Source organism: Salmo salar, chromosome ssa18 (genome assembly GCF_905237065.1).
Source record: "Salmo salar chromosome ssa18, Ssal_v3.1, whole genome shotgun sequence".
NCBI classification, from domain to species: domain Eukaryota; kingdom Metazoa; phylum Chordata; class Actinopteri; order Salmoniformes; family Salmonidae; genus Salmo; species Salmo salar.
Window position 1 is genome coordinate 16,186,832 of NC_059459.1, and position 26,164 is coordinate 16,212,995.

The following is a 26,164-nucleotide window of genomic DNA, read 5'->3' on the forward strand; positions in this document are numbered from 1 at the left end:
CGACTGCAACAAATACAACCTGGTACACAACCATAGTGATTATAGAGGTGGTTATCCGATTGGTTCAGGGTACAGAAGTGTTAATGACACACTCGGGACTCAGCTGTGCTCTGCCTGGTGTGAGTCACACGCACGCACGCACGCACGCACGCACGCACGCACACACACACACACACACACACACACACACAAAATCTTTTCCCCAACACCAGTTGTTAAAGGGGTGGTTTGATTGATAGCAGTCTCATGTTTTGCTGTGGTTTTCTCTGGTTCAACTGATGTTTATCTGTCTTAACAGATTGCTCAGGAAATAGCAGGCAGTTGAATGTGCAGACACAGGCACGTACACACACACACACACACACACACACACACACACACACACACACACACACACACACACACACACACACACACACACACACACACACACACACACACACACACACACACGTCTGGGCTCCTGGCCCAGAATCCCACTCGCCGGCAGTGTGCAGAGATCAACCATTTTACAGTGCAATCTCTGCAAATCAGCCGCTACCCAATGATACACACGCAAGCTTGTACTCACACACTGTAAACAGACACATACAGACACACACAAGACACACACACACAAAGAAACACACACCCACACACTGATTCCTGTAATTGTGTACATACTGAGCCTCATTTCAATAAAGAGCTATGAATAAGCATTGACTGTAGTGTAAAGACAATGTTGCCACCTAGTGGTTAGAGTGGTTGTCTTCTCTGTAATCTGGCACGTTGTTTCCCTGTGCTTCTACAGCCAGGACATGCAGCAGCTTTTCACACAGTAGGTATGGATGTAAAACACAGTACGGGCCTTTACCACCTGACTAAAACATTACCCCTCCTGTAACCGCTGAGACTTTAGTTTATCTGAATATGGATGAGGCAAAATATATTCTCCTCCCACATGGGAAAGAGGCTTAGGGAGTCTGAGAGAATGTGTTTATCAGTGTTCCGAGTACGCTAGCAGAATGAGAAGGGTAGCCATTGTGTTTGGAAAAACGACAAGCAGACAGCAGACCCGTACTGAACTGAAAGTATTGGACTGGAGGAAGAAAATGACCAGAAGCCTTCCTCCAAATTGCTTTACCTGTCCAATGTAGTATTTTAGAGACCTGAAACACACCCACATTCAGTCATGCCAGTTGTTTCTGTAAGACATCCTTTTTATTAAAACACCAACATAATTATTTCAAAGATTGAAGAGTTTATTTCCATAACGCTATATCCACACATTTTTCACATTTGTGTTTTTGCATCAGAAATGATTGCTTATGGGTACCTTCATGTGTGCGTAAACTATTACTATTCTCAGATTTGTATATAATAGATATTTGATGTGTATGAAAATGTGTTAATTTGCAAAACGCTATATATCCATTGTTTAGCTGGAATGGAATGTTCGTGTCCTGTATAATTGACTGTGATATGTGGTTGTCTCACCTAGAGATCTTTAGATGAATCCACATTGTAAGTCGCTCTAGATAAGAGCATCTGCTAAATGACTAAAATGTCAAATCTAAGTGTTTTACGTACAGATCTCATATCACTGTATTGAATTACTTATTTAGAAAATGAAATAATATTGATGTCACAAAAGTATCATTTGTACATTTCTTTTTTTTTAAATGTAGTTATTTGTTACATATTTGTTAGCGTTTTGCAAAAGAACATGATTATGTGTCTCTCTGAAGTGATTTTTTTTTTTAAACAAATACATGTCTGTCATAGAACAACCACATGCCACGATTAGATAGTGAGACAACCCACCAATCTCTTTCAGAATTTCATTCAACATTAAAAGCTAATTTACCAACTCAGCTCCCATTGAGTAGCCTATTAGGTACTAAAGGGAAAGACGGATGGAGTGCTGTTTTCAGTTGCTATTAGCTATATTAATCCTTTTGAAATAGCCAGTCAGTCTCTGTTGGGCTCAAGACACCTTAACAAGTTGGTGTTAAAAGGAGTTGAATCAGCAGGGCTCTGAGTGCAACATTAAAGCTCCCTTCATCACAAGCCTTTTGCTGCCCCAGCGTCAACATAACATATTCATCCCTTTAAGTCTGAATTTTGGAGCTGGCAGCCAGTGGGCGAGCTGCCTGACACTCTCACAGCTCTGTAATGATTATCCCCAGTGCCCACCTACCTGTGCTCTCAGATAACTAGCACTAATTAAAATGTACTTTGGTAAAATATCTGAGATATTGAAATTGAATGCTTTTCTTGAGCTGTAAATTGTAGATATTACCGAGGGGATCTCACTATGGAAGATCCACAGAGAAGAGACAGGTATGGTCCTATTCTAGGAACATGTACATCCATGTAGACTGGTCAATATAGAGTATAGATAGAACATCACATGAATAAACAGTGCCAGACGTTAGTTTTGTGTTTTGCATTGAGGGTAAGCGCATTAGATGCTATGAAACAGTAGCCATGATTAACCCTATGGCGCATACATACGCAAACGTTTCCTTTGATAATATACACTGGTCGTTATCGGAAATCATACATACATTGAATTGATTGGGGTACTGATTAGAAGAGCTATTTCACACATAAACACTATTTTTATAGGTGGTCATGATGACTGAACCGGGATTGTTGTGACTCGTGTGCGTTTCCATGGGTTGGCTCATTCAGCTTGTGCTTAGAACATAGGCTATCACCTTGTCAGCTCTCTGTCAGATTGGGTTGGTCAGTCCTCTCCATAGGCCAGGTGAATGGAGGCCCAGCTTTGGAAGACTCAATATCTGCTTCTTTTCATGGAGAGAATGGTGTAGTCACGATAGTAGGGGAGGTTGTGGTGGCACGTGGTGCTGAGAGTCTGTGGTCACATTGACCAGGGCAGTGGTCCGGTCAGGCCAGTCTAGCTGGTTTCAGAAAGCATGGCCAGCACTGTGTCGGCCTGTGTGGCTACATTGGTGCTGGAGTGACCAGAGAGCTTGTTGAGCGTCTCCTTCAGGTTAAGAGATTCCATTTCTTCCTTCATCGAGCCTAAGAGGGAGGAGTATAGAGACAAAGACAAAGGGAGAGAGTGAGAGACAGAAAGAAGGAGCGAGAGAACATGTGTGTGTGCAGGTGTGGGTGTGTGTGTGGGTGTGGGTGTATGTGTGGGTGTGTGTGTGGGTGTGTGTGCATGTGCGTGGGGTACCTACTGGAGCTGGCCAGGCTACAGATAAGCCCTAGGGCACTGAACTTGAACTCCACCGTCCCCACTGGGTCATCCAGCATCTTCTGCAGTGTGGGCAAGAGCTCTGCCTCTCGGAATGATTCCTGCATGGAGGCTGGAAAACAGAAGGACATGTCACACGCACACACGCAAGGAGTGTGTGTTAGTCTCTCATTTACAGGAAGTACATTATGGTATTGAACATTGGTATGCAGGGGAATTAGTAAAACCTAAAAAGAGCTTACAGTAATTCACCATTGTAAAATATAAGCTGATATTATTACATTGTATATTATTACATGCTGACATAATATACCCAGATATTATAACAAATCTATGTATTTTGGTTGCTGTCAGTAAACCTGTATCTAGCTACGCTCTGTCAGTCAAAAGGATAGCTTTAGATGTATTGATCTTTCCCTCTGATTGCTCTCAAAGGATCGGAGAATCCCTCACCGATGTCAATGGCAGATGCAATCGCCAGGGCCACCAGGGCTTCATTCTGCATGATCAAGTGTTCGCTGGTTGCCATGGTGATGAGGTGTCGCACCCCATCTGCTTTGGTTACAGCGTTGATGACTTCCTGTAAGAGTCGGAAGGGAGAGAATCAGTCTCTAGAAGAGATGAGGATTACACACATACAGTATGTAATCCTCATAGTGTGTGTGTGTGTGTGTGTGTGTGTGTGTGTGCCCACGAGTGACTCACCGGGGCACGGCTGTGTCTAATAAGGGCGGCCAGGAGGCGGTTGGCCTCTCCCCTGACCCCTGCATGGTCCCGTGCCTCACACCACTCCATGATCCTCGCCAACAAAACCTCATCTTTACCCAGCACTGCAGCTGCCTCCTCTGAGCGAAGACGAGAGGAGGGAGTGGAGGAGGAGAGAGTCAGAGATAGAGAGTGGGGGTGAGAAATTGAGTGAGGGGGGAGAGTAGAGATGGTAGAGATGGTTAGAAGGGATAGAGAGAGAGAGAGAGAGAGAGAGAGAGAGAGAGAGAGAGAAAGGGAGGGAGGGAAAGATAGAGACAGAGAGACAGAAAGAAAGGGAGAGAACGATAGAGAAAGAGAGAGAGAGAGAGAGAGAGAGAGAGAGAGAGAGAGAGAGAGAGAGAGAGAGAGAGAGGGAGAGAGAGAGACAGAGACAGAAAGGGATAGAAAGAGAGAGAGGGAGAGAGAGACAGTGAGAAATAGGGGGAAAGAAACAATGAAAGGATTAGAAGTGAGAGAGAGTGGTGATTCCCTTTATAGGAGTGTATTACCTCAGTAGACTACAGTAATCAAGGGGAGCCACAGTACCCTGCAATTTACTGTGACAGGTCATAGTAGTGCCTGTGGTGGATTTTATATCCCGCATACAGTGTAAATAGGCTGTGATTCCAACTATGCCTTTGGACATAGAATAATTGTACAGCATCTACTGGGGCTGAAATAACTATCCTATACAGGTGGTTGGTGGTAGGAATAACAGCCATGTTTCTTAGTTTATCATAAATAAAAATTACTCCAACACACATTTAGTTAACTCTGCACTAGATAAATGCATTTGACCTATGTGATTTTAGTTAAGTCACATACAGTATAACCCAGACCTCTACATTAAGCACACATCCCATTCTTCTTCACCATACACCTTTCCCACGAACCTTGTCCATCCACCATCATGCGCAGGGTGCCCAGCAGTTTGAACTGCACTGGGGGCATGTCAGAGCGCAGCAAGGTCCTGATTCTCTCTGTCACCCCGTCCTCCAGCATCCTCACCTTATTACTGGCTGAAACAACAGGAAGAAGAGGGGTCACAGTGGTCTCAGAGCTGAGAGTCCTCAGTGTAAGAAGAGCTTACAAGATAAACACATTAGTCATTCATTTCCCGCTCCCGTTTGTCATTCAGTGTGTGTGTGTATGTGTGCGTGCGTGCGCGTGTGTTTGTGGTTATCCATCCTACTATGTACCTGGGATCGCCAGGTTTCTGAGCGCACTCAGTCCGGCATGCTGGACGGACACGTCGCCTTCGTCCACATGCTGCTCCAGTAGGGTCAGGATATGAGGAACCACTCCTAACTCCAACATCTTCACACAGTTACTGTCTGAGAAGGGTGAAAGAGAGAGGGGGAGAGAGAGAGAGAGAGCGAGAGAGAGATCGAGAGAGGAGACAGGAATTGATGAGACAGAGAAAAGATACAGAGCGAGAAAGGTGAAGAGAGGTTATAAGGTAATAGAATATGAATATAGACATGGGCTTAGAACATCAGAGACTGAGGAGAATCAATTCTCAAAACTAAAGCAGTCAATGTAGATAAGTCAATCTGAAGGCATTTTGTCATCTCACCATTCCTGGCAAAGTTGGCGATGGCCAAGGCTCCAGACAGTTGCAGCTGAGTGTTGGAGGACTGCAGCCAAGAGAGTACATCCCGGTAGACCACCCCCGTGCCCTCGCCAAAACACTTCTGCATGGACTCATCTAATGCACCAAACACAGCACACAGGGACAGGCAGCACATCAAACTAGTCAGTCACCGATCATCCATATTTCATTTAGCAAAGAAATCGAAACAGATAAAAGACAAATAAACAAGAAAACCACGTATCATCATCAACACATCGCATGAGCTGATTTTTATGAATACAAATGTGATTCTTAGTCTGAGAGTATCTTTGCTCGATTGCATTCGGAATCAAACATCAATCAAATTGAGCGATGTGAGCTGACAGACAGTGAAGGGGTGTGGGTGAGTGAGGCATGGACTATGGGGTTAGGTTCAAGGGGAGGACCATAGAGGGATTCTGGTGCCTCCAGGTCAGGTTGAGTTCCTTACCTCCCAGCAGGAGGGAAACGATGAGGTTAGAGGCGATCTTGATGCTACAGAGGTCATGGGGGTCAGAGCCACCCTGTAGCCCCCGAATCATCTCGGACAGAGCCTCAGGAACCCCCGACTCCACAAACTGCAGCTTCAGAACATCTGACAACAGCAGCACAGGAGGAGTGTGTTAGTCTGAGCACACATTCATTCAACCCTCCATGTGAAAAGCTTAAACTTCACTTGCAGCCTATTTAATCTCATCCGTGTCTGTATAAATGATCATCATTTGAATGACCACACTTCAGGCCCTTGCCCAGATTTACCACTCTCTCCCAGTGATCCCAGAACCTCCAGTATGATGTGTCTTCTCTCTGCGTCAGTAGCCCGTTTTAGCTGGGCCGTCAGCACCTCTGCCACGCCCACATCTACCAGAGCCTCCCGCGTTGTGTCTGCAACGGTCAGAGGCCACATATTTGATTTGACACCTTTATCTAACCAGGCCTGTCAGTTAAGAAACAATTCTCATTCACAGATAATAATGTGAGAACTGGTTCAACTCAGTATACGCAGTCTCCAGGTAAACAAATGAGACAAGCACACCATTTTGGTTCAGAAATGTAACCAAAAACGAACAGGCTTTCCTCCCCACTGGCTACAGACGTCAATTCAAAGTCTATTCCGAGTTGGTTCAACATAATGTCATTGAAATATCGTGGAGACAACATTGATTCAACCAGTGTTTGCCCAGTGGGTCCTCTCTGTGACCCTGTCTAGAGTATACTAAAGTTCCTCTGGTGTTCATCACCCATGTCGGCCAGGTTACAGAGGGCCAGCAGACACACGTTGACCAGTGGGTCGTTCTCTAGGTTCTCCCTCATGATGGCCACCAGCCTGGGGATCACCCCACACTGCACCAGCTGATCCTGCTGGGCCGCTGAGAGAGGGAGGAGGAGAGGGATAAAAGGGGAAGGGAGAGAAGGAGGTAGAGAGTAATGGAGTGAGACTGAGATAAATAGACTTGGAGAGGTGGAGGCACACACAGCAAATCCATCAGAACAAGCATTGCGTAGTAAGATTACATATTAATTTAGTAGGCAGATTCTGGTTCAGATTCATCCTATCACTGCAGGTAAAGCCTGATTCCCCCTGGGAAGGGCCCGGCCTGCGAGAGTCAGTCCCACTCACTGTTGTCGAAGCAGATGCGTCCGATGGCTCTGCCAGTGTGGAGCAGCAGCTCCTCGTCTGCACTGTTCAGCAGGGGCACCAGAACCGTCACCAGCCCCGCATCAATGCACGGGTCCCTCACCGCCGCTGGAACACAGGGACAGCATTTCCTCAATCTCTGTTTGTACCCACAGTAAGCCTATGGCATTGTTGTGTTTGTAAACGGAGGACTGGATCTTGGTAGATGCAAATAGAAAGTAGTCCTGCTGCTGTCAATGAGTGACGACCAAAACCACCCCCTCATTTTTGGTTCAGGGAGCGGTTCTTACAGAATGCACATAAGTCAGTTGCAGAAGTTCTGTTTTATGCATAGAAAAATACATAGATTAAAGAACAAAGGAAAGTGAAGGAAGCAGAGGGCACATTGGTAACATACATATATTATGCATAGATATCATCTACATAAAGCTACTTAAAATATAACATTAGCATAACTTCTTTTGAAAGGGCACTTTGAACCTTAAGTACCCACTGTGCCTACACTGGTTGAATCAACGTTGTTTCCATGTCATTTCAATGAAATGACATTGAACCAACGTGGAATAGCAGTTGAATTGACGTCTGTGCCCAGTGGGTACTTAGTAGAGGCCATGAATATTAGTTGATAGGTAATGAGTAGGAGGAGGTGAGGTAGCACAGAGACCACTTTGAAAACAGCCAGACAATAAAATCAACTTATTTTATTTTAATCAGTGAGTCTTTCAAAGACAGTGTGAGTCAGAGTAGTAGTGATTAAGGGCTTGGTTCTCTCCATTAAACTCAGATTGGTATTCATGCCCCCTGTTCCTCTGTCTCGTGGGCTGGCATCTCATCTCACCTTCCCTGGCCATTTCTGCCACCACCAACGCCACTTGGTTGGTGAGAGGACTCTTCACCCTGAGGGTCTGGGTTAAGATGGGAAGGATCCCACTGGAGGCGATCTCCTCAGCAGCTCCCTTCTCTGGGGACAGATCATACACATACTTATATGTCAACTACTCCTTGGCATGGAGATACAATAGAATGGAATATAACTGAAGACGGAAAATGACAAATGGCTTTATAGTAACATAAATCATCTTTATTGACCTATAGACAAACCAGCTAATTGTTAACCATAAATTAATTCAGACACAACTTTTGCAAATGAAAGTGTCCCAGCATTAAATGTAATGCCATTTCCTGTGCCAAGTCTCTTCTCTGCGTCTGTTCTGTGGGTGGCACTGTGTGCTCTTTTCGAAGGATGGGTCCCGGTCTCTCCGTGGCTATGGGATCCGAGGGTTCGGGGGTGGTCTGCCGGGCATTGGGATGACAACCCAACTCGGGATGAGGAGGGCTTTTAGCGGGTGGAATAGTGAGGACCAATTGGAGGTTTACTTAGTAGCAATGCAAATATCATGGTACAGCTATATAGACACTCAATCATCATGTTACTTTTTAAGGGTACGTTTACAAACATATATTTTGATAAATAGAATTGAAACGTGTCTCATTATGGTAAGTGGTGAAATAAGTATAGCCAGTTATAATTGTAATGGCCTAGCAGATAATAAGAAAAGACGATCAGTATTTACCTGGTTAAAAGAGAAGGAATATAATATATATTGTTTACAGTTATCTCATTCAACCATTTTAGACTAAGTTTTGTGGAAAAAGGACTGGGGGGAGAAATATATTTTTCCCAGAAATTCAAAAGGGTGATGATATTAATTAACAGTAATTTTGATCCAAATGTGCAAATTGTCCAAACAGATCATCAAGGTAGATGGATTATTTTAAATATGTTCTTGGACAATTAACAGATATGGCTTATTAACCTATACGGTCCAAATAATGATGATCCAAGCTTCTTTGAAAATATATATAAGAATTTATCAACTCTACAAGCAACACTAGACTCTATTATTATGGTGGGAGATTTTAATACGGTCTTAAATACCTCTATGGACCGGAAAGGAAATCACACTACAAACTATCACCCTCAGGCACTTAAGGAAATCATGAATGTCGCAGATATATTGGAATTTGTGGATATATGGAGGCTTATATACCCTGACTTAGTGAGATATTGTCAGGGTTTTCGCTGCTGGTCATTCGAGTCAAGTGCAGGAGAGCAGAGAATAGGTGATCAGGCGACTTTATTAGCCAAGAGCAACAAACAGACAGGCGCAAACAGTTACAACTCAAGCCAACCGGCAAAAGTGACAAGCGCAAAATACCGTCAATAATATAACAATAAGGTTCACCAATAATTCCCCAAATAGGGTACAGGCAATGCCCAGGGTGAAAAACCAGACTGGACCAATACAACAAACACAAAACAAAACAATTCCACATAAAGACATGGGGGAAATGCAGTGTGATTGCAGTGTGATTAGGGAATGTAAACCAGGTGTGCGGGGAACAAGACAAAACAAATGGAACAATGAAAAATGGAGCGGCGATGGCTAGAAGGCTGGTGACGTCTACCGCCGAACGTCGCCCGAACAAGGAGGGGACCCGACTTCGGCGGAAGTTGTGACAGTACTCCCCCTTGACGCGCGGCTTCAGCAGCGCGCCAACACCGGCCTCGGGGACGACCCAGAGGGCGAGGCGCCGGGCGATCCGACCGGAGACGGTGGAATTCCCGCAGCATTTCAGGGTCCAACACGTCCGCCACCGGAACCCAGCACCTCTCCTCCGGACCGTACCCCTCCCACTCCACGAGGTACTGAAGGCCCCTCGCCCGACGCCTCAAATCCAGAATGGAACGGCCGGAGTACGCCGGGGCACCCTCGATGTCCAGAGGGGGCGGAGGAACCTCCCGCACCTCAGACTCCTGGAGCGGACCAACCACCACCGGCCTGAGGAGAGACACATGGAACGAGGGGTTAATACGGTAATATGGGGGAAGCTGTAACCTGTAACACACCTCATTCACTCTCCACAGGACTTTGAATGGCCCCACAAACCGCGGACCCAGCTTCCGGCAGGGCAGGCAGAGGGGCAAGTTTCGGTGCGAACACCGGGCCTCACTGCGGTGACGGTCCACGCTGTTTTTTTGGCGCAGTGTGGCCTGCTGGAGGTGAACATGGGCGGCTTCCTATGTCTCCTCCGTGCGCCTGAACCAGTCGTCCACCGCAGGAGCCTCGGTCTGACTCTGATGCCACAGCGCCAGAACCGGCTGGTACCCCAATACGCACTGAAAGGTGGAGAGGTTAGTGGAGGAGTGGCGGAGCGAGTTCTGCGCCATCTCGGCCCAGGGCACAAACGCCGCCCACTCCCCTGGCCAGTCCTGGCAATAAGATCGCAGAAACCTGCCCACATCCTGGTTCACTCTCTCCACCTGCCCATTACTCTCGGGGTGAAAACCTGAGGTGAGGCTGATCGAGACCCCCAGATGTTCCATGAACGCCATCCAGACTCTCGAAGTGAACTGGGGACCTCAATCAGACACTATATCCTCAGGCACCCCGTAGTGCCGGAAGACGTGTGTAAACAAGGCCTCCGCAGTGTGTAGGGCCGTAGTAGGGAGACCGGGCAGAGGGAGGAGACGACAGGACTTAGAGAAACGATCCACAACGACCAGGATCGTGGTGTTTCCCTATGAGGGAGGAAGATCGGTCAGAAAATCCACCGACAGGTGAGACCAAGGCCGTTGTGGAATGGGTAAGGGATGTAGCTTACCTCTGGGCAGGTGTCTAGGAGCCTTACACTGGGCGCACACCGAGCAGGAGGAAACATAAACCCTCACGTCCTTTGCCAAGGTAGGCCACCAGTACTTCCCACTCAGACAGCGCACCGTCCAGCCAATCCCCGGATGACCAGAGGAGGGTAACGTGTGGGCGCAATAGATCAACTGGTCATGGACAGCAGACAGAACGTACAGACGCCTGACGGGACACTGGAGGGGAGCGGGCTCTGTACGTAACGCCTGCTCAATGTCCTCGTCCAGCTCCCACATGACCAGCGCTACCAGGCAGGAGGCCGGGAGTATGGGAGTCTGATCCATGGGCCGCTCCTCTGTGTCATACAGCCGGGACAGTGCGTCTGCCTTAACATTTTGGGAACCTGGTCTGTAGGACAGGGCAAACACAAAACGGGTAAAAAACATGGCCCACCTTGCCTGACGAGGATTCAGTCTCCTCGCTGCCCGGATGTACTCCAGGTTGCGGTGGTCAGTCCAGATGAGGAAAGGGTGTTTAGCCCCCTCAAGCCAATGTCTCCACGCCTTCAAAGCTTTAACCACAGCCAACAGCTCCCGGTCCCCCACATCATAGTTCTGCTCCGCCGGGCTGAGCTTCTTTGAGAAGAAAGCACAGAGGCGGAGATTCGGTGGCGTACCCGAGTGCTGAGAGAGCACGGCCCCTATCCCAGCCTCGGACGCGTCCACCTCCACTATGAACGCCAAAGAGGGATCCGGATGGGCCAGCACGGGAGCCGAGGTAAACAGAGCCCTTAGGTGCCCAAAAGCCCTGTCCGCCTCAGCCGACCACTGCAAAAGTACAGGACCCCCCTTCAGCAGTGAGGTAATGGGAGCAGCCACCTGGCCAAAACCCCGGATAAATCTCTGGTAGTAATTGGCAAACCCTAAAAACCGCTGCACCTCCTTTACCGTGGTGGGAGTCGGCCAATTACGCACGGCTGAAATGCGGTCACTTTCCATCTCCACCCCTGATGTGGAAATGTGATACCCTAGGAAGGAGACGGCCTGCTGAAAGAACAGGCATTTCTCAGCCTTGACGTACAGGTCATGCTCCAACAGTCGTCCAAGTACCCTGCGCACCAAGGACACATGCTCGGCGCGTGTAGCGGAGTATATGAGAATGTCATCGATATACACCACTACACCCTGCCCGTGCAGGTCCCTGAAAATATCGTCTACAAAGGATTGGAAGACTGATGGAGCATTCATCAACTCGTACGGCATGACGAGGTACTCATAATGCCCTGAGGTGGTACTAAACGCCGTCTTCCACCCGTTTCCCTCCCGGATACGCACCAGGTTGTAAGCACTCCTGAGATCCAGTTTAGTGAAGAAGCGCGCCCCGCGCATTGACTCAATCACCGTGGCGATGAGAGGTAGCGGGTAAATGTACCTCACCGTGATTTGATTTAGACCTCGATAGTCAATGCACGGGCGCAGACCTCCCTCCTTCTTCTTCACGAAAAAGAAACTCGAGGAGGCTGGTGAAGTGGAGGACCGAATGAACCCCTGACGCAGGGATTCAGAGACATATGTCTCCATAGCCGCCGTCTCCGCTTGCGACAGTGGATACAGGTGACTCCTGGGAAGTGTAGCGTCTACCAGGAGATTTTACCAGGAGGTCTGGACTTTCCATCCAACTGAATGGACAGATCCGCCAGTTGGTCAAAGGTGATGGTGGCATCCCTGCATGCCAACTCCCGACGGACGTCCTCGTGCAGGGTGCATCTGTAGTGGTCGATAAGGGCCCTGTCGTTCCATCCTGCTCCGGCGGCCAAGGTCTGAAATTCCAGGGCGAACTCCTGGGCGCTCCTCGTCCCATGCCTCAGGTGGAAGAGCCGTTCACCCGCCGCCGGAACTCCTCGAAGGGGTCCAACGCCGTATCTCCTTCTCTCCACACGGCGTTTGCCCACTCCAGAGCTCTCCCCGAGAGGCACAAGACGAGGGCGGACACCTTCTCTCTTCCCGAGGGAGCTGGGTGAAAGGTGGCCAGGTATAGGTCCAGCTGTAACAGGAACCAAGGTCCGAATGGAGTGGCGATGGCTAGAAGGCCGGTGACGTCGAAACGCCGAACGCCGCCCGAACAAGGAGGGTAGCCGACTTCGGCGGAAGTCGTGACAGATATACATGGCTGAGGTTTAATCAAGCCAGTCATCTTGATTACTTTCTTATGTCATTCTCTCTGGCACCAAAAGTTTAAAAAGTGTTGATAGGGGACAGAATGCGGTCGGATCATCACATAATTGGCATATATATTACTCTTACAGAATTTCCACGTGGGCGAGGATATTGGAAATGTAATAAAATCCTACTGGATGATAACTTGTTTATAACTAGGACAGAAGACTTTACAACTGACTTTTTCCGACATAACATAGGTACAGCAGATCCCCTTATTGTATGGGACACTTTTAAATGTGCCTTTAGAGGCCATGCAATTCAGTACTCATCTATAAAACAAAAGCAATTTAGATCAAAAGAGTCCATATTAACAAAGGAAATTGAAGGACTAACAGTACAGTTAGATAGCAATAAAAACTGTACCATAGAGGCACAGAACAAGTTAGGGGAAAAACAAAAAGAAATGGAGGAACTTATTCAAGAAAGATCCAGCGTAATATATTATAAACATTAAAGCGAACTGGATGGAATACGGGGAAAATGCACTAAATAATTGTTCAATCTTCAACATATAAATGCTACTCCAAAAAATGTAGTGAAACTTGTTACAAATGATGGAGTCACGCATGATTCACCAAATTATATTTTGAATGAGGAAGTAAAGTACTTTAAGAATATGTTTTTGTTTCAGTCTCCTCCATCTCCACTAACCGAAGCTAATTGTATGGATTTTTTTCCTATGAATAATGTAAAATTAACATCTGTACAGAAAGACTCAAGTGAAGGCCAAATTACAGAGGAGGAACTTCTTGACGCAATTAAAGCCTTTAAGGCTAGGAAAACTCCAGGTCTGGATGGCATACCAGTGGAAGTATACCAAACTTTTTTTTATATACTCAGAGGACCATTATTAGCATGTTTTAACCACTCCAATATAAATGGTAGATTATCGGACACGCAACAAGAAGGTGTGATTTCATTATTACTGAAACAGGATCCAAGTGATATATATAAAGATCCAGTCCATTTAAAAAATTGGAGGCCTCTTACACGTCAGTGTTGTGATGCAAAAATTCTAGCTAAATGCTTGGTGCACAGAATTAAAAAGGTATTGTCAGATATTATTAATCCTAATCAGACAGGTTTTTTACATGGACGATACATTGGAAATAATATAAGACAAGTACTGGAAACAATAGAATACTATGAAATATCGGGGACACCAGGCCTAGTTTTCATAGATGATTTTGAAAAGGCTTTTGATAAAGTACGACTGGAGTTTATATATAAATGCCTAGAATATTTCAAATGTGGAGAATCTCTTATAAAATGGGTCAAAGTTACTGTATGTATAGTAACCCTAGGTGTAAAATAGTAAATAATGGCTACATCTCATAAAGTTTTAAACTGTCAAGAGGAATAAAACAAGGTTGTCCACTGTCGGCAACTCTATTTATTATTGCCATCGAAATGTTAGCTGTTAAAATTAGATCCAACAATAATATTAAGGGATTAGAAATCCGTGGCTTAAAAACAAAGGTGTCATTGTACCGTGATTATTCATGTTTTCTTTTTAAACCACAATTAGAATCCCTCCACAGCCTCATAGAGGATCTACAGTTGAAGTCAGAAGTTTACATACATCTTAGCCAAATACATTTAAACTCAGTTTTTCACAATTCCTGACATTTAATCCCAGTAAAAATACCCTGTTTTAGGTCAGTTAGGATCACCACTTTATTTTAAGAATGTGAAATGTCAGAGTAATAGTAGAGAGAATGATATATTTCAGCTTTTATTTCTCTCATCACATTCCTAGTGGGTCAGAAGTTTGCATACACTCAATTAGTATTTGGTAGCATTGCCTTTAAATTGTATAAATTGGGTCAAACCTTTCGGGTAGCCTTCCACAAGCTTTCCACAATAAGTTGGGTGAATTGTGGACCATTCCTCCTGACAGAGCTGGTGTAACTGAGTCAGGTTTGTATGCCTCCTTGCTCGCACACGCTATTTCTGTTCTGCCCACACATTTCCTATAGGATTGAGGTCAGGGCTTTGTGATGGCCACTCTAATATCTTGACTTTGTTGTCCTTAAGCCATTTTTCCACAACTTTGGAAGTATGCTTGGGGTCATTGTCCATTTGGAGACCCATTCGTGACCAAGCTTTTACTTCCTGACTGATGTCTTGAGATGTTGCTTCAATATATCCACATCATTTTCTTTCCTCATGATGCCATCTATTTTGTAAAGTGCACCAGTCCCTCCTGCAGCAGAGCACCCCCACAACATGATGCTGCCACCCCTGTGCTTCACGGTTGGGATAGTGTTCTTTGGCTTGCATGTCTCCCCCTTTTTCCTCCAAACATAACGATGGTCATTATGGCCAAACAGTTCTATTTTTGTTTCATCAGACCAGAGGACATTTCTCCAAAAAGTACAATCTTTGTCCCCATGTGCAGTTGCAAACCGTAGTCTGGCTTTTTTATGGCAGTTTTGGAGCAGTGGCTTCTTCCTTGCTGAGTGGCCTTTCAGGTTATGTTGATGTAGGACTCGTTTTGCTGTGGATATAGATACTTTTGTACCTGTTTCCTCCAGCATCTTCACAAGGTCCTTTGCTGTTGTTCTGGGATTGATTTGCACTTTTTGCACCAAAGTACATTCATCTCTAGGAGACAGAACGCATCTCCTTCCTGAGCGGTATGACGGCTGCGTGGTCCCATGGTGTTTATACTTGTGTACTATTGTTTGTACAGATGAACGTGGTACCTCCAGGCATTTGGAAATTGCTCCCAAGGATGAACTAGACTTGTGGAGGTCTACAATTTTTTTCTGAGGTATTGGCTGATTTCTTTTGATTTTCCCATGATGTCAAGCAAAGAGGCACTGAGTTTGAATGTAGGCCTTGAAATACATCCACAGGTACACCTCCAATTGACTCAAATGATGTCAAATAGCCTATCAGAAGCTTCTAAAGCCATGATATCATTTTCTGGAATTTTCCAAGCTGTTTAAAGGCACAGTCAACTTAGGGTATGTAAACTTCTGACCCACTGAAATTGTGATACAGTGAATTATAAGTGAAATAATCTGTCTGTAAAAATTTTTGGGAAAAATGACTTGTGTCATGCACAAAACTATAGTTTGTTAACAATACATTTGTGGAGTGGTTAAAAAACGAGTTTTAATAACTCCAACCTAAGTGTATGTAAACTTCCGACTTCAACTCTCTGGATTAAAACCAAATTATGATAAGCGTACTATATTATGTATTATGTAAAAATTATACTTTAACATTACCGTGTAGTTTACCAATAAAATGGTCTGACGGGGATGTGGACATACTCACTATACAAATCCAGAAAGAAAGAAATGATCTCACTCCAATAAATGTTTATAGAAAGTTAGCAAAAATAGATGTCTATTTGTGGAAAAATCACCCTGATTACCTCTTTAGTCATATCAAAGTTTACCTATTTGCTTATGGTTTTGCCTACACCTAGTGACCTGCTTTTTAAATGATATGAACAAAAAACATTCAATTTTATTTGGAATGGCAAGCCAGACAAAATTAAAAGGGCCCATTTATATGGCCTAATATGAATTCGGAGTGCAGGAATGATTAAATATTAAAGCATTAGACCTCTCACTAAAGGCATCAGTCATACAAAAGTTATACTTAAATCCGAAATGGTTCTCTAGTAAATTGGTAGGAATGTCTCACCCCATGTTCAAGAATGGCCCTTTTCCCTTTATTCAGATTACAACTGTTCACTTTCGGTTGTTCGAAAAGAAAATAATCTCCAAAATATGGTTATTTTTTAAACAAGCCTTAGAAAGTTGGTTGCAATTTTAGTTTAATCCACCTGAAAAGACAGAACAAATAATACAACAAATATTGTGGTTAAACTCAAATATACTAATTGCAACAACAAAAAAATTCGATAAAATGTAAAAAAACGTATCATTTTTGGAAATTATATCATATATAGGACTGGTGGCGTTATGTCACACATGCAGCTAACACATATGGAAATGTCTGCTCTACCCAAAATTACAACCAACTAATTGCAGCATTACCACAAAAATGGAAGAGGCAAGTAGAAGGGGGGAAAGTAAGGAACTTGACTGTCGGCCCTGCATTAAAGACCATAAATGGTTAAAGAAAATTGTGATAAATAAAAACATATATCAATTTCATTTAAAATTGAAAAAATGGACAGCTGTGCCATATAAATTGCTAAATAGTTGGGAAGAGATTTTCAATGTACCTATTCCATGACACATGGTTTATGAATTGACATGCAAAACAACGCCGGATTCAAAACTTCACATTTTTCAATTTAAATTATTAAACAAAATTCTTGCAACCAATAGAATGTTATATATATGGGGGATGCAATCTTCCCAGCTCTGCAGATTTTGCTGTGAGGAGGCAGAGTCATTATATCATTTATTTTGGTACTGTCAATATGTAGCTCGTTTTTGGTCGCAGGTCCAGGAATGGCTGAAGAATTGCAACATTTACCTAGAACTAACACTGCAGATAGCAATACTGGGTCAATCAATCAATAATATAATAATTATTTTAGCAAAAAAATGTATCCTTAATTTACAATCTGTAGAAGCTATGATAATAGAAAGGTTAAGTACTTTTGTGAAGCATCACAGCACAGTTGAAAAATATATGGCAAATAGAAATCCTAAATGGATGGTGATGAGAGGGGTTGAATGGAGCTGAAGGGTGGGACTAATAACAACAACATAACCAATGTAAAACATACAGGGTCTGTAAAATGTATATAAGTTCAGAAATGTTGTGAAATAGCACAGTTAAATAGCACAGAAATCAAACTGGATGGACATCAGAAATAGAGGAAGGACAAAAAACAAACAAAATATAACTATTGTAAAATAGATTGTGTCTGTAAAATGTGTATAATATGTATAAACTGAAGGTAAAAGCCTAAGTGTTATTGTTTAATAGTTTACTTCAAATTGGGGGAGGGGTGGTAGGGTTTGCGAGGAATAATAAAGGTATATTCTAAAAAAAGTATGTATATGTATGTATGTATACATGTATGTGTATGTATGTATATATGTGTATATGTATGAATGTTTATGTATATATATATCCATCCCAGTCTCAAATCTCTGGAAGACTGAAACAGGTTTCCCTCAAGAATTTCCCTGTATTTAGCACCATCATTCCTTTAATTCTGACCAGTTTCCCATTCCCTGCCGATGAAAAACATCCCCACAGCATAATGCTACAACCACCATGCCTCACTGTGGGGATAGTGTTCTCGGGGTGATGAGAGGTGTTGGGTTTGTGCTAGACATAGCATTTTCCTTGATGGCCAAAAAGCTCACTTTTGGTCTCATCTGACCAGAGTACCTTCTTCCATATGTTTGGGGAGTCACCCACAAGCCTGTTGGCGAACACCAAACGTGTTTGCTTATTTTTTTCTTTTAGCAATTTCTTTTTTCTGGACACTCTTTCGTAAAGCCCAGATCTGTGGAGTGTAGGACTTAAAGTGGTCCTATGGACAGATACTCCAATCTCCACTGTGGAGCTTTGCAGCTCCTTCAGGGTTATCCTTGGTGTCTTTGTTGCCTCTCTGATTAATGCCCTCCTTGCCTGGTCTGTGAGTTTTGGTGGGCGGCCCTCTCTTGGCAGGTTTGTTGTGGTGACATATTCTTTCAATTTTTTAATAATGGATTTAATGGTGCTCTGTGGGATGTTCAAAGTTTCTGATATTTTTTATAACCCAACCCTGATCTGTACTTTTCCACAACTTTGTCCTGACCTGTTTGGAGAGCTCCTTGGTCTTCATAGTGCCTCTTGCTTGGTAGTGCCCCTTGCTTAGTGGTGTTGCAGACTCTGGGGTCTTTCAGAACAGGTGTATATAAACTGATATCATGTGACAGATCATGTGACACTTAGATTGCACACAGGTGGACTTTATTTAACTAATTATGTGACTTAATTGGTTGCATCAGATCTTATTTAGAAGCTTCATAGCAAAGGGGGTGAATACATATGCACCACTTTTCCATTTAAATATTTTTTTTTAAACAAGTCATTTTTTTCATTTAACTTCACCAATTTGGACTATTTTGTGTATGTCCATTACATGAAATCCAAATAAAAATCCATTTAAATTACAGGTTGTAATGCAAGAAAATAGGAAAAATGACAAAGGGGATGGATACTTTTGCAAGGCACTGTATATGGATATATATATTTACCCCAAAAATATATGGGGGATTGGAAATGATGCAGACAATTACATTGATGGAAGCAACAATCTATCCACAATATTAAGCTGATCCACCCCTTCTCTTTGATGAGATTGATCAGGATCACTGAGTGCACCGGTTGTCTGGACTCTTCTCCTCTCTCCGATTAACAGTGACTCTAACCCATCTGTGATGTCAGGAGAAGAACGGAGAGAGAAACTAAAATAGAATCCTCCTCTGTTGAGCTTGGGAGGGAGATTCATTGTGATTATTAAAGCAGCAAGATGCAATAGACACAGAGGAAGACTTAATGTTAGCATTTCTCCTTTCAGAGAATGTCACAACAGCCGAGGAGGCAGCTCAGGTTGTCAAGCGCTAGGCCACGCTGCTATGGTAACGTCCCCTTGCCCGTTTTTGAGGAGAACCAAATGTGGCTGCTTGTGCACAGTGCAACCTCATATAAATTGGATATTTGCCGAACCAGAAAGAGGGAGAGCTGGAGAATAACCTGACCTGTCAATCTCACACTTCCTTCCTTTCATTCTTAAGATCCCCCTCTCCACAGCACTGTGATGTTTAATGAATACAGATGAGAAACAGCAGGGGTGTTCTGAACACTGTTGTAACACTCAGTCTTTTTATAACTGAAGATTTGGGCCGAGACTACGTCAGGCATCCAAAATGTGATAAAAAAAGAGAACGTTTGTGCCTCAGCCCAGCAAATCAAAAAAGGGGGGAACGATAGATCCCTAAACAACATGATAAATATGCTGTGATAATTGAAGCTGAGACGATATATAGTTTCTAAATGCACTGACCTTGCTTGCCATGGCCAAGCAATGTCATAAAAGCTCATTGCTGGGAACAGGGCAGGAGTGACATTGATGAATCCGAGGTCAGTGTCGACTGGTGTGTGTGTAGAGTGGTGTGTGTGTGTAGAGTGGTGTGTGTAGAGTAATGTGTATAGAGTGGTGTGTGTGTAGAGTGGTGTGTGTAGAGTAATGTGTATAGAGTGGTGTGTGTGTAGAGTGGTGTGTGTAGAGTGGTGTGTGTGTAGAGTGGTGTGTGTGTAGAGTGGTGTGTGTAGAGTAATGTGTATAGAGTGGTGTGTGTGTAGAGTGGTGTGTGTAGAGTAATGTGTATAGAGTGGTGTGTGTGTAGAGTGGTGTGTGTAGAGTGGTGTGTGTGTAGAGTGGTGTAGAGTGGTGTGTGTGTAGAGTGGTGTGTGTGTAGAGTGGTGTAGAGTGGTGTGTGTGAAGAGTGGTGTATGTAGAGTGGTGTGTGTGTAGAGTGGTGTGTGTAGAGTGGTGTGTGTAGAGTGGTGTGTGTGTAGAGTGGTGTGTGTAGAGTGGTGTGGTGTGTGTAGAGTGGTGTGTGTAGAGTGGTGTGTGTAGAGTGGTGTGTGTAGAGTACAAACTCACTCTTCTCCAGTAGCACAGCCAGCAGGGTGTCCAGATGAGGCTTCAACTCCTGCTCTACCAGCTCGGTGCTCACACTGATGGCACTCAACGCCTCTGTCAGAGAGTCTGCAACACATACACACGTGCATGCGCGCACGCACACACATTGTATATTAGTCACATCCTCCTGCTGAACAACTACACTGCTTACATGTACTACATAATATTTCTGTAGAAACAATACATGCCGGTACTGTACATTCTGATGTTGTACAGTGAGGGAAATAAGTATTTGATCCCCTGCTGATTTTGTACGTTTGCCCACTGACAAAGAAATGATCAGTCTATAATTTTAATGGTAGGTTTATTTGAACAGTGAGAGAAGGAATAACAACCAAAAAATCCAGAAAAACGCATGTCAAAAATGTTATAAAATTATTAGCATTTTAATGAGGGAAATAAGTATTTGACCCCTCTTTAAAACATGACTTAGTACTTGGTGGCAAAACCCTTGTTGGCAATCAGAGGTCAGACGTTTCTTGTAGTTGGCCACCAGGTTTGCACACATCTCAGGAGGGATTTTGTCCCACTCCTCTTTGCAGATCTTCTCCAAGTCATTAAGGTTTCGAGGCAGACGTTTGGCAACTCGAACCTTCAGCTCCCTCCACAGATTTTCTATGGGATTAAGGTCTGGAGACTGGCTAGGCCACTCCAGGACCTTAATGTGCTTCTTCTTGAGCCACTCCTTTGTTGCCTTGGCCGTGTGTTTCGGGTCATTGTCATGCTGGAATACCCATCCACGACCCATTTTCAATGCCCTGGCTGAGGGAAGGAGGTTCTCACCCAAGATTTGACGGTACATGGCCCCGTCCATCGTCCCTTTGATGCGGTGAAGTTGTCCTGTCCCCTTAGCAGAAGAACACTCCCAAAGCATAATGTTTCCACCTCCATGTTTGACGGTGGGGATGGTGTTCTTGGGGTCATAGGCAGCATTCCTCCTCCTCCAAACACGGCGAGTTGAGTTGATGCCAAAGAGCTCCATTTTGGTCTCATCTGACCACAACACTTTCACCCAGTTGTCCTCTGAATCATTCAGATGTTCATTGGCAAACTTCAGACGGGCATGTATATGTGCTTTCTTGAGCAGGGGGACCTTGCGGGCGCTGCAGGATTTCAGTCCTTCACGGCGTAGTGTGTTACCAATTGTTTTCTTGGTGACTATGGTCCCAGCTGCCTTGAGATCATTGACAAGATCCTCCCGTGTAGTTCTGGGCTGATTCCTCACCGTTCTCATGATCATTGCAACTCCACGAGGTGAGATCTTGCATGGAGCCCCAGGCCGAGGGAGATTGACAGTTCTTTTGTGTTTCTTCCATTTGCGAATAATCGCACCAACTGTTGTCACCTTCTCACCAAGCTGCTTGGCGATGGTCTTGTAGCCCATTCCAGCCTTGTGTAGGTCTACAATCTTGTCCCTGACATCCTTGGAGAGCTCTTTGGTCTTGGCCATGGTGGAGAGTTTGGAATCTGATTGATTGATTGCTTCTGTGGACAGGTAACTTTTATACAGGTAACAAACTGAGATTAGGATCACTCCCTTTGAGAGTGTGCTCCTAATCTCAGCTCGTTACCTGTATAAAAGACACCTGGGAGCCAGAAATCTTTCTGATTGAGAGGGGGTCAAATACTTATTTCCCTCATTAAAATGCAAATCAATTTATAACATTTTTGACATGCGTTTTTCTGGATTTTTTTGTTGTTATTCTGTCTCTCACTGTTCAAATAAACCTACCATTAAAATTATAGACTGATCATTTCTTTGTCAGTGGGCAAACGTACAAAATCAGCAGGGGATCAAATACTTTTTTCCCTCACTGTATACAAACCTACACAAAAACATCTACACTGAAACCCCTCATGAACCTTCAGGCTATTCCAATCTAACAGTGGCTTGCCAATGCGCATACACGTCAGTACTGGTATAAATGAATTGCACTCATTCATCATCCTGCCTACTGTCAATAAATGCAAACCCAACACAAGCTACAATAAAGGTGCTTTTCTGTGAATTCTGGATATTTCTGGAGAAGTGACTCCCCCAAACACACTGCAGTGATCGCAAATAAATGTTGCTGCAATGCACCTCAGCAATACATATTGACACATACTGTATAGGACCAGAGTCACATGAAGATATGAATACACAGGCAGAGAGATCAAGTCGCATCATGCCGATTTACATCAGAGATTGCAAGGGATGGCTGGCAATGGTATCCCCCATGCCACAGGCTAGGGAGAGAAGGGTGGAAGGTGTGTGTGTACATCATTTCTCTAACATGCCTCTGTCCCCTCCAGGTGGCAAATATCTGACCGCTTGGTGCACGACAGTGTTTTGTCACGTCACACACTTTCCTCCTTGAGGATGTTGTTGTGACAGGCGACACAGTGTGCGTGCGTGCGGCACGTGTGCATGGGGGCGGTCTCGCCATTCAGGCTCTCCATTGGCCTCCCCATATAGTCTACTTGTAGACTAATCAAAGAGTTGTCATACAATACTTTGGAGCCAAGACTGTTATTGATTGCTAGTCTTGGCCGTAAATCACTTTCCAACTTCATTTAACCAATCTGAAAATAAAGCCATATGGACAACAAAAAGAGCCTAGAACCCTTAACCCTTAACTTTAGAGCAGAGAGAGAAGGAGAGAAGGAGAGAAAGAGAGAGAAAGGCAGAGCCTAGTCAATGTGTGGGTGTGACCATCAGCTGTCCACTGTGCTGTTCTGTTAACACACTTTCTGAGCAGCGCCACAGAGAGAGACACAGCACAGAGAGCGTCACAGCACAGAGGGCATCACAGCACAGAGAGAGTCACAGCACAGAGACAGTCACAGCACAGAGAGTAATCACTTTGGCTAATCCCTGGTAAGCAGTGTGGAAATAGAGTCTGCAGTGGGGGGCTATCAGGGTTATCATATGTACAGTGTCAATTATCATACAGACCCCCATTTCCCTGCTCCCATTTGTCAGTCAGTGTGTGTGTGTATATGTGTGTGCGTGTCTAGACAGGGGAAATGCTGCCTACAGCAGAGTGTTAATCTGTCCCACCGAGCGATATAGGAAACCCCCCCCCATGGTCCTTATTGCCACTGACATCCCACCAACAGCCCACTGGGCACAGACATCAATTCAACGTCTATTCCACGTTGGTTCAACGTCATTTCATTGAAATGACGTGGAAACAATGTTGATTCAACCAGTGGGAGTGCGCTTCCATTTAGACATTTCCAGCCCTACAGGCTCTCAGTCCACTCCTCTCCCTGTCTCCCAGGGTTTCTACGGCAACAGCCCCCTGCTACCTTTGTCTATCCCAACGGGCATACCTGAACTGGTAATGTCAGCCTATGTTTCTATGACCTTTGAACACAAGACAGGAAAGGAAAACTCCTTGTCTCCTGGAGTCTAGCCTGAGCTACGTCCTTGTCGATCCCTACTGTACTGTACATCCCCACCCGGATCCAAATATTGTCAACGCCTCCATTGCTAAACGCACTCATTGTCATGCACACGCTGTAAGGGAGGATTTCAGAAAGGGTTTTTCTACTCACCCATGTCGGCCATGGTTGCAGGTCGGCAGGCGCTCACTCTGTCTCCCTAGGATTCTATCCCGGCTCTGGTGCGTGTGTTGAGTGTGTGTGTGTGTGTGTGTGTGTGTGTGTGTGTGTGTGTGTGTGTGTGTGTGTGTGTGTGTGTGTGTGTGTGTGTGTGTGTGTGTGTGTGTGTGTGTGTGTGTGTGTGTGTGCGCGTGTGTGTGTGTGTGTGTGTGTGTGTTTGGCTTAGTAATGAGAGAAGAGCAGCCCTCCTTCAGGCCAGGCGTGCCCCTTCTCCCAGCTCTGCTTCAGTCAGCTGAGCAGCATGTGTCTCCCTCCCTCCCTCTCTTTCTGCTCTACCACCCTGCTCCCCTTCTCACCACTGCGCTTGCGTTCTCTTTCCCTCTCTCCCTCTCCCTCTCTCTGTCTTTATTTCCCTCGGTCTCTCTCACACACAGTACCAGAGCTTGGAACTAGAGGGTTCTCTCTGCATTTTTGTCATAATGTAGTTCTTGACGTAGCCTTGTTCTGTTCAATGTTCTCTACCTATATAGTACTCTCAATACCCCAATTCATGTTAAGTTCAAAAGAATACTTAATACAAATTGCTGATACCATTCAAATCAATGAGGGTTCGGAACACTGTCGGTCTTGTCTGTATCGCTCCGTCCCTGCCTCTGTTTTCTAATTCTCTCTCATCTTTCTCCTTCTCCTTCTCCTTCTCTTTCACACAATCCCTCCCCCTCCCCCACCCCAACTCTTCTGCCTCTCTTTCCCCTCTCTCTCAATTCAATGTAATTCAAAGGGATTTATTGGCACGGTAGACAGTTGTTTACATTGCCAAAGCAAGTGAAATAGATAATAAACAAAAGTGAAATAAACAATAAAAAAAACATTACACTCAGAAAAGTTTCAATGGAATAGAGACATTTCAAATGTCGTATTATGGCTATGTACAGTGTTATAACTGTCACGTCCTGACCAGTATAAGGGTTATTTGTTATTGTAATTTGGTCAGGACGTGCAGAGGGTATTTTGTTTATGTGTTTCGGGGTGGTGGTGTATGTAGTAGGGTGTTTGATTTATTATTTCCGGGTTTTGGTCTATGTTCTATGTTTTGTATTTCTATGTTCTTTCTGGTTTGTTGTACTTCTGTGTTTAGGTTGATGGGGGGTTGGACTCTCAATTGGAGGCAGGTGCTTTCTCGTTGCCTCTGATTGAGAGTCCTATATATGGGTAATTGTTTAGTTTGGTGTTGTGGGAGATTGTTTCTTGTGTTGCCTGTGTGAGTGTGACAAGACTGTTTTGTTGTTCTCTTTATTTAAAATAAATATCAAGATGAGCATCCACATTCCTGCTGCGTATTGGTCCTCTATTCCCGACGACAGCCGTTACAATAACAATGTGTGAATAGTTAAAGTACAAAAGGGAAAATAAATAAACATAAATATGGGTTGTATTTACAATGGTGTTTGTTCTTCACTGGTTGCCCTTTTCTTGCGGCATCAGGTCACACATCTTGCTGCCGGGATGGCACACTGTGGTAATTCACCCAATAGATATTGGAGTTTATCAAAATTGATCAGCTTAGTTTCCACCACGTTTTGTGGGCAGTGTGCACATAGCCTGTCTTCTCTTGAGAGCCAGGTCTGCCTACAGCAGCCTCCCTCAATAACGAGTCTGTAAATACTCAACACTTTACATAAGTTTGGGTCAGTCACAGTGGTCAGGTATTCTGCCACTGTGTACTCTCTGTTTAGGGCCAAATAGCATTCCAGTGTGCTACATTTTTTTGTAAATTCTTTCCAATGTGTCAAGTACATATCATTTGGTTTTCTCATGATTTGGTTGGGTCTAATTGTGTTGCTGTCCTTGGGCTCTGTGGAGTCTGTTGGTTGTAGAATTAAATCTCTCTCTCTCTCTCT

General features: G+C 44.4%; 1 protein-coding gene across 1 annotated transcript; it reads right to left on the reverse strand.

Annotated features, from left to right (window-relative positions):
- Positions 1-1,178: 1,178 nt before the first annotated feature.
- On the reverse strand, positions 1,179-24,542 carry si:dkey-191g9.5 (rap1 GTPase-GDP dissociation stimulator 1). The gene is made up of 14 exons (XM_014154537.2): positions 24,258-24,542; positions 20,676-20,780; positions 8,045-8,167; positions 7,189-7,314; positions 6,809-6,937; positions 6,327-6,452; positions 6,019-6,162; positions 5,532-5,663; positions 5,155-5,289; positions 4,849-4,974; positions 3,914-4,053; positions 3,662-3,788; positions 3,192-3,320; positions 1,179-3,030 (listed from the first exon to the last, which is right to left on the reverse strand). The coding sequence occupies exons 1-14, from the start codon at positions 24,268-24,270 to the stop codon at positions 2,903-2,905; spliced, it is 1,683 nt and encodes a 560-aa protein (XP_014010012.1). The 5' UTR covers positions 24,271-24,542; the 3' UTR covers positions 1,179-2,902.
- Positions 24,543-26,164: the final 1,622 nt, after the last annotated feature.

Excerpts from the sequence above, each read along its gene's own strand:
- si:dkey-191g9.5 (XM_014154537.2), bottom strand. Across the intron at positions 3,789-3,913 it reads TTAGACACAGCCGTGCCCCG|GAAGTCATCAACGCTGTAAC; the intron begins GTGAGTCACTCG and ends CGACTCTTACAG. Across the intron at positions 3,031-3,191 it reads CTGTAGCCTGGCCAGCTCCA|GCTCGATGAAGGAAGAAATG; the intron begins GTAGGTACCCCA and ends CCTCCCTCTTAG.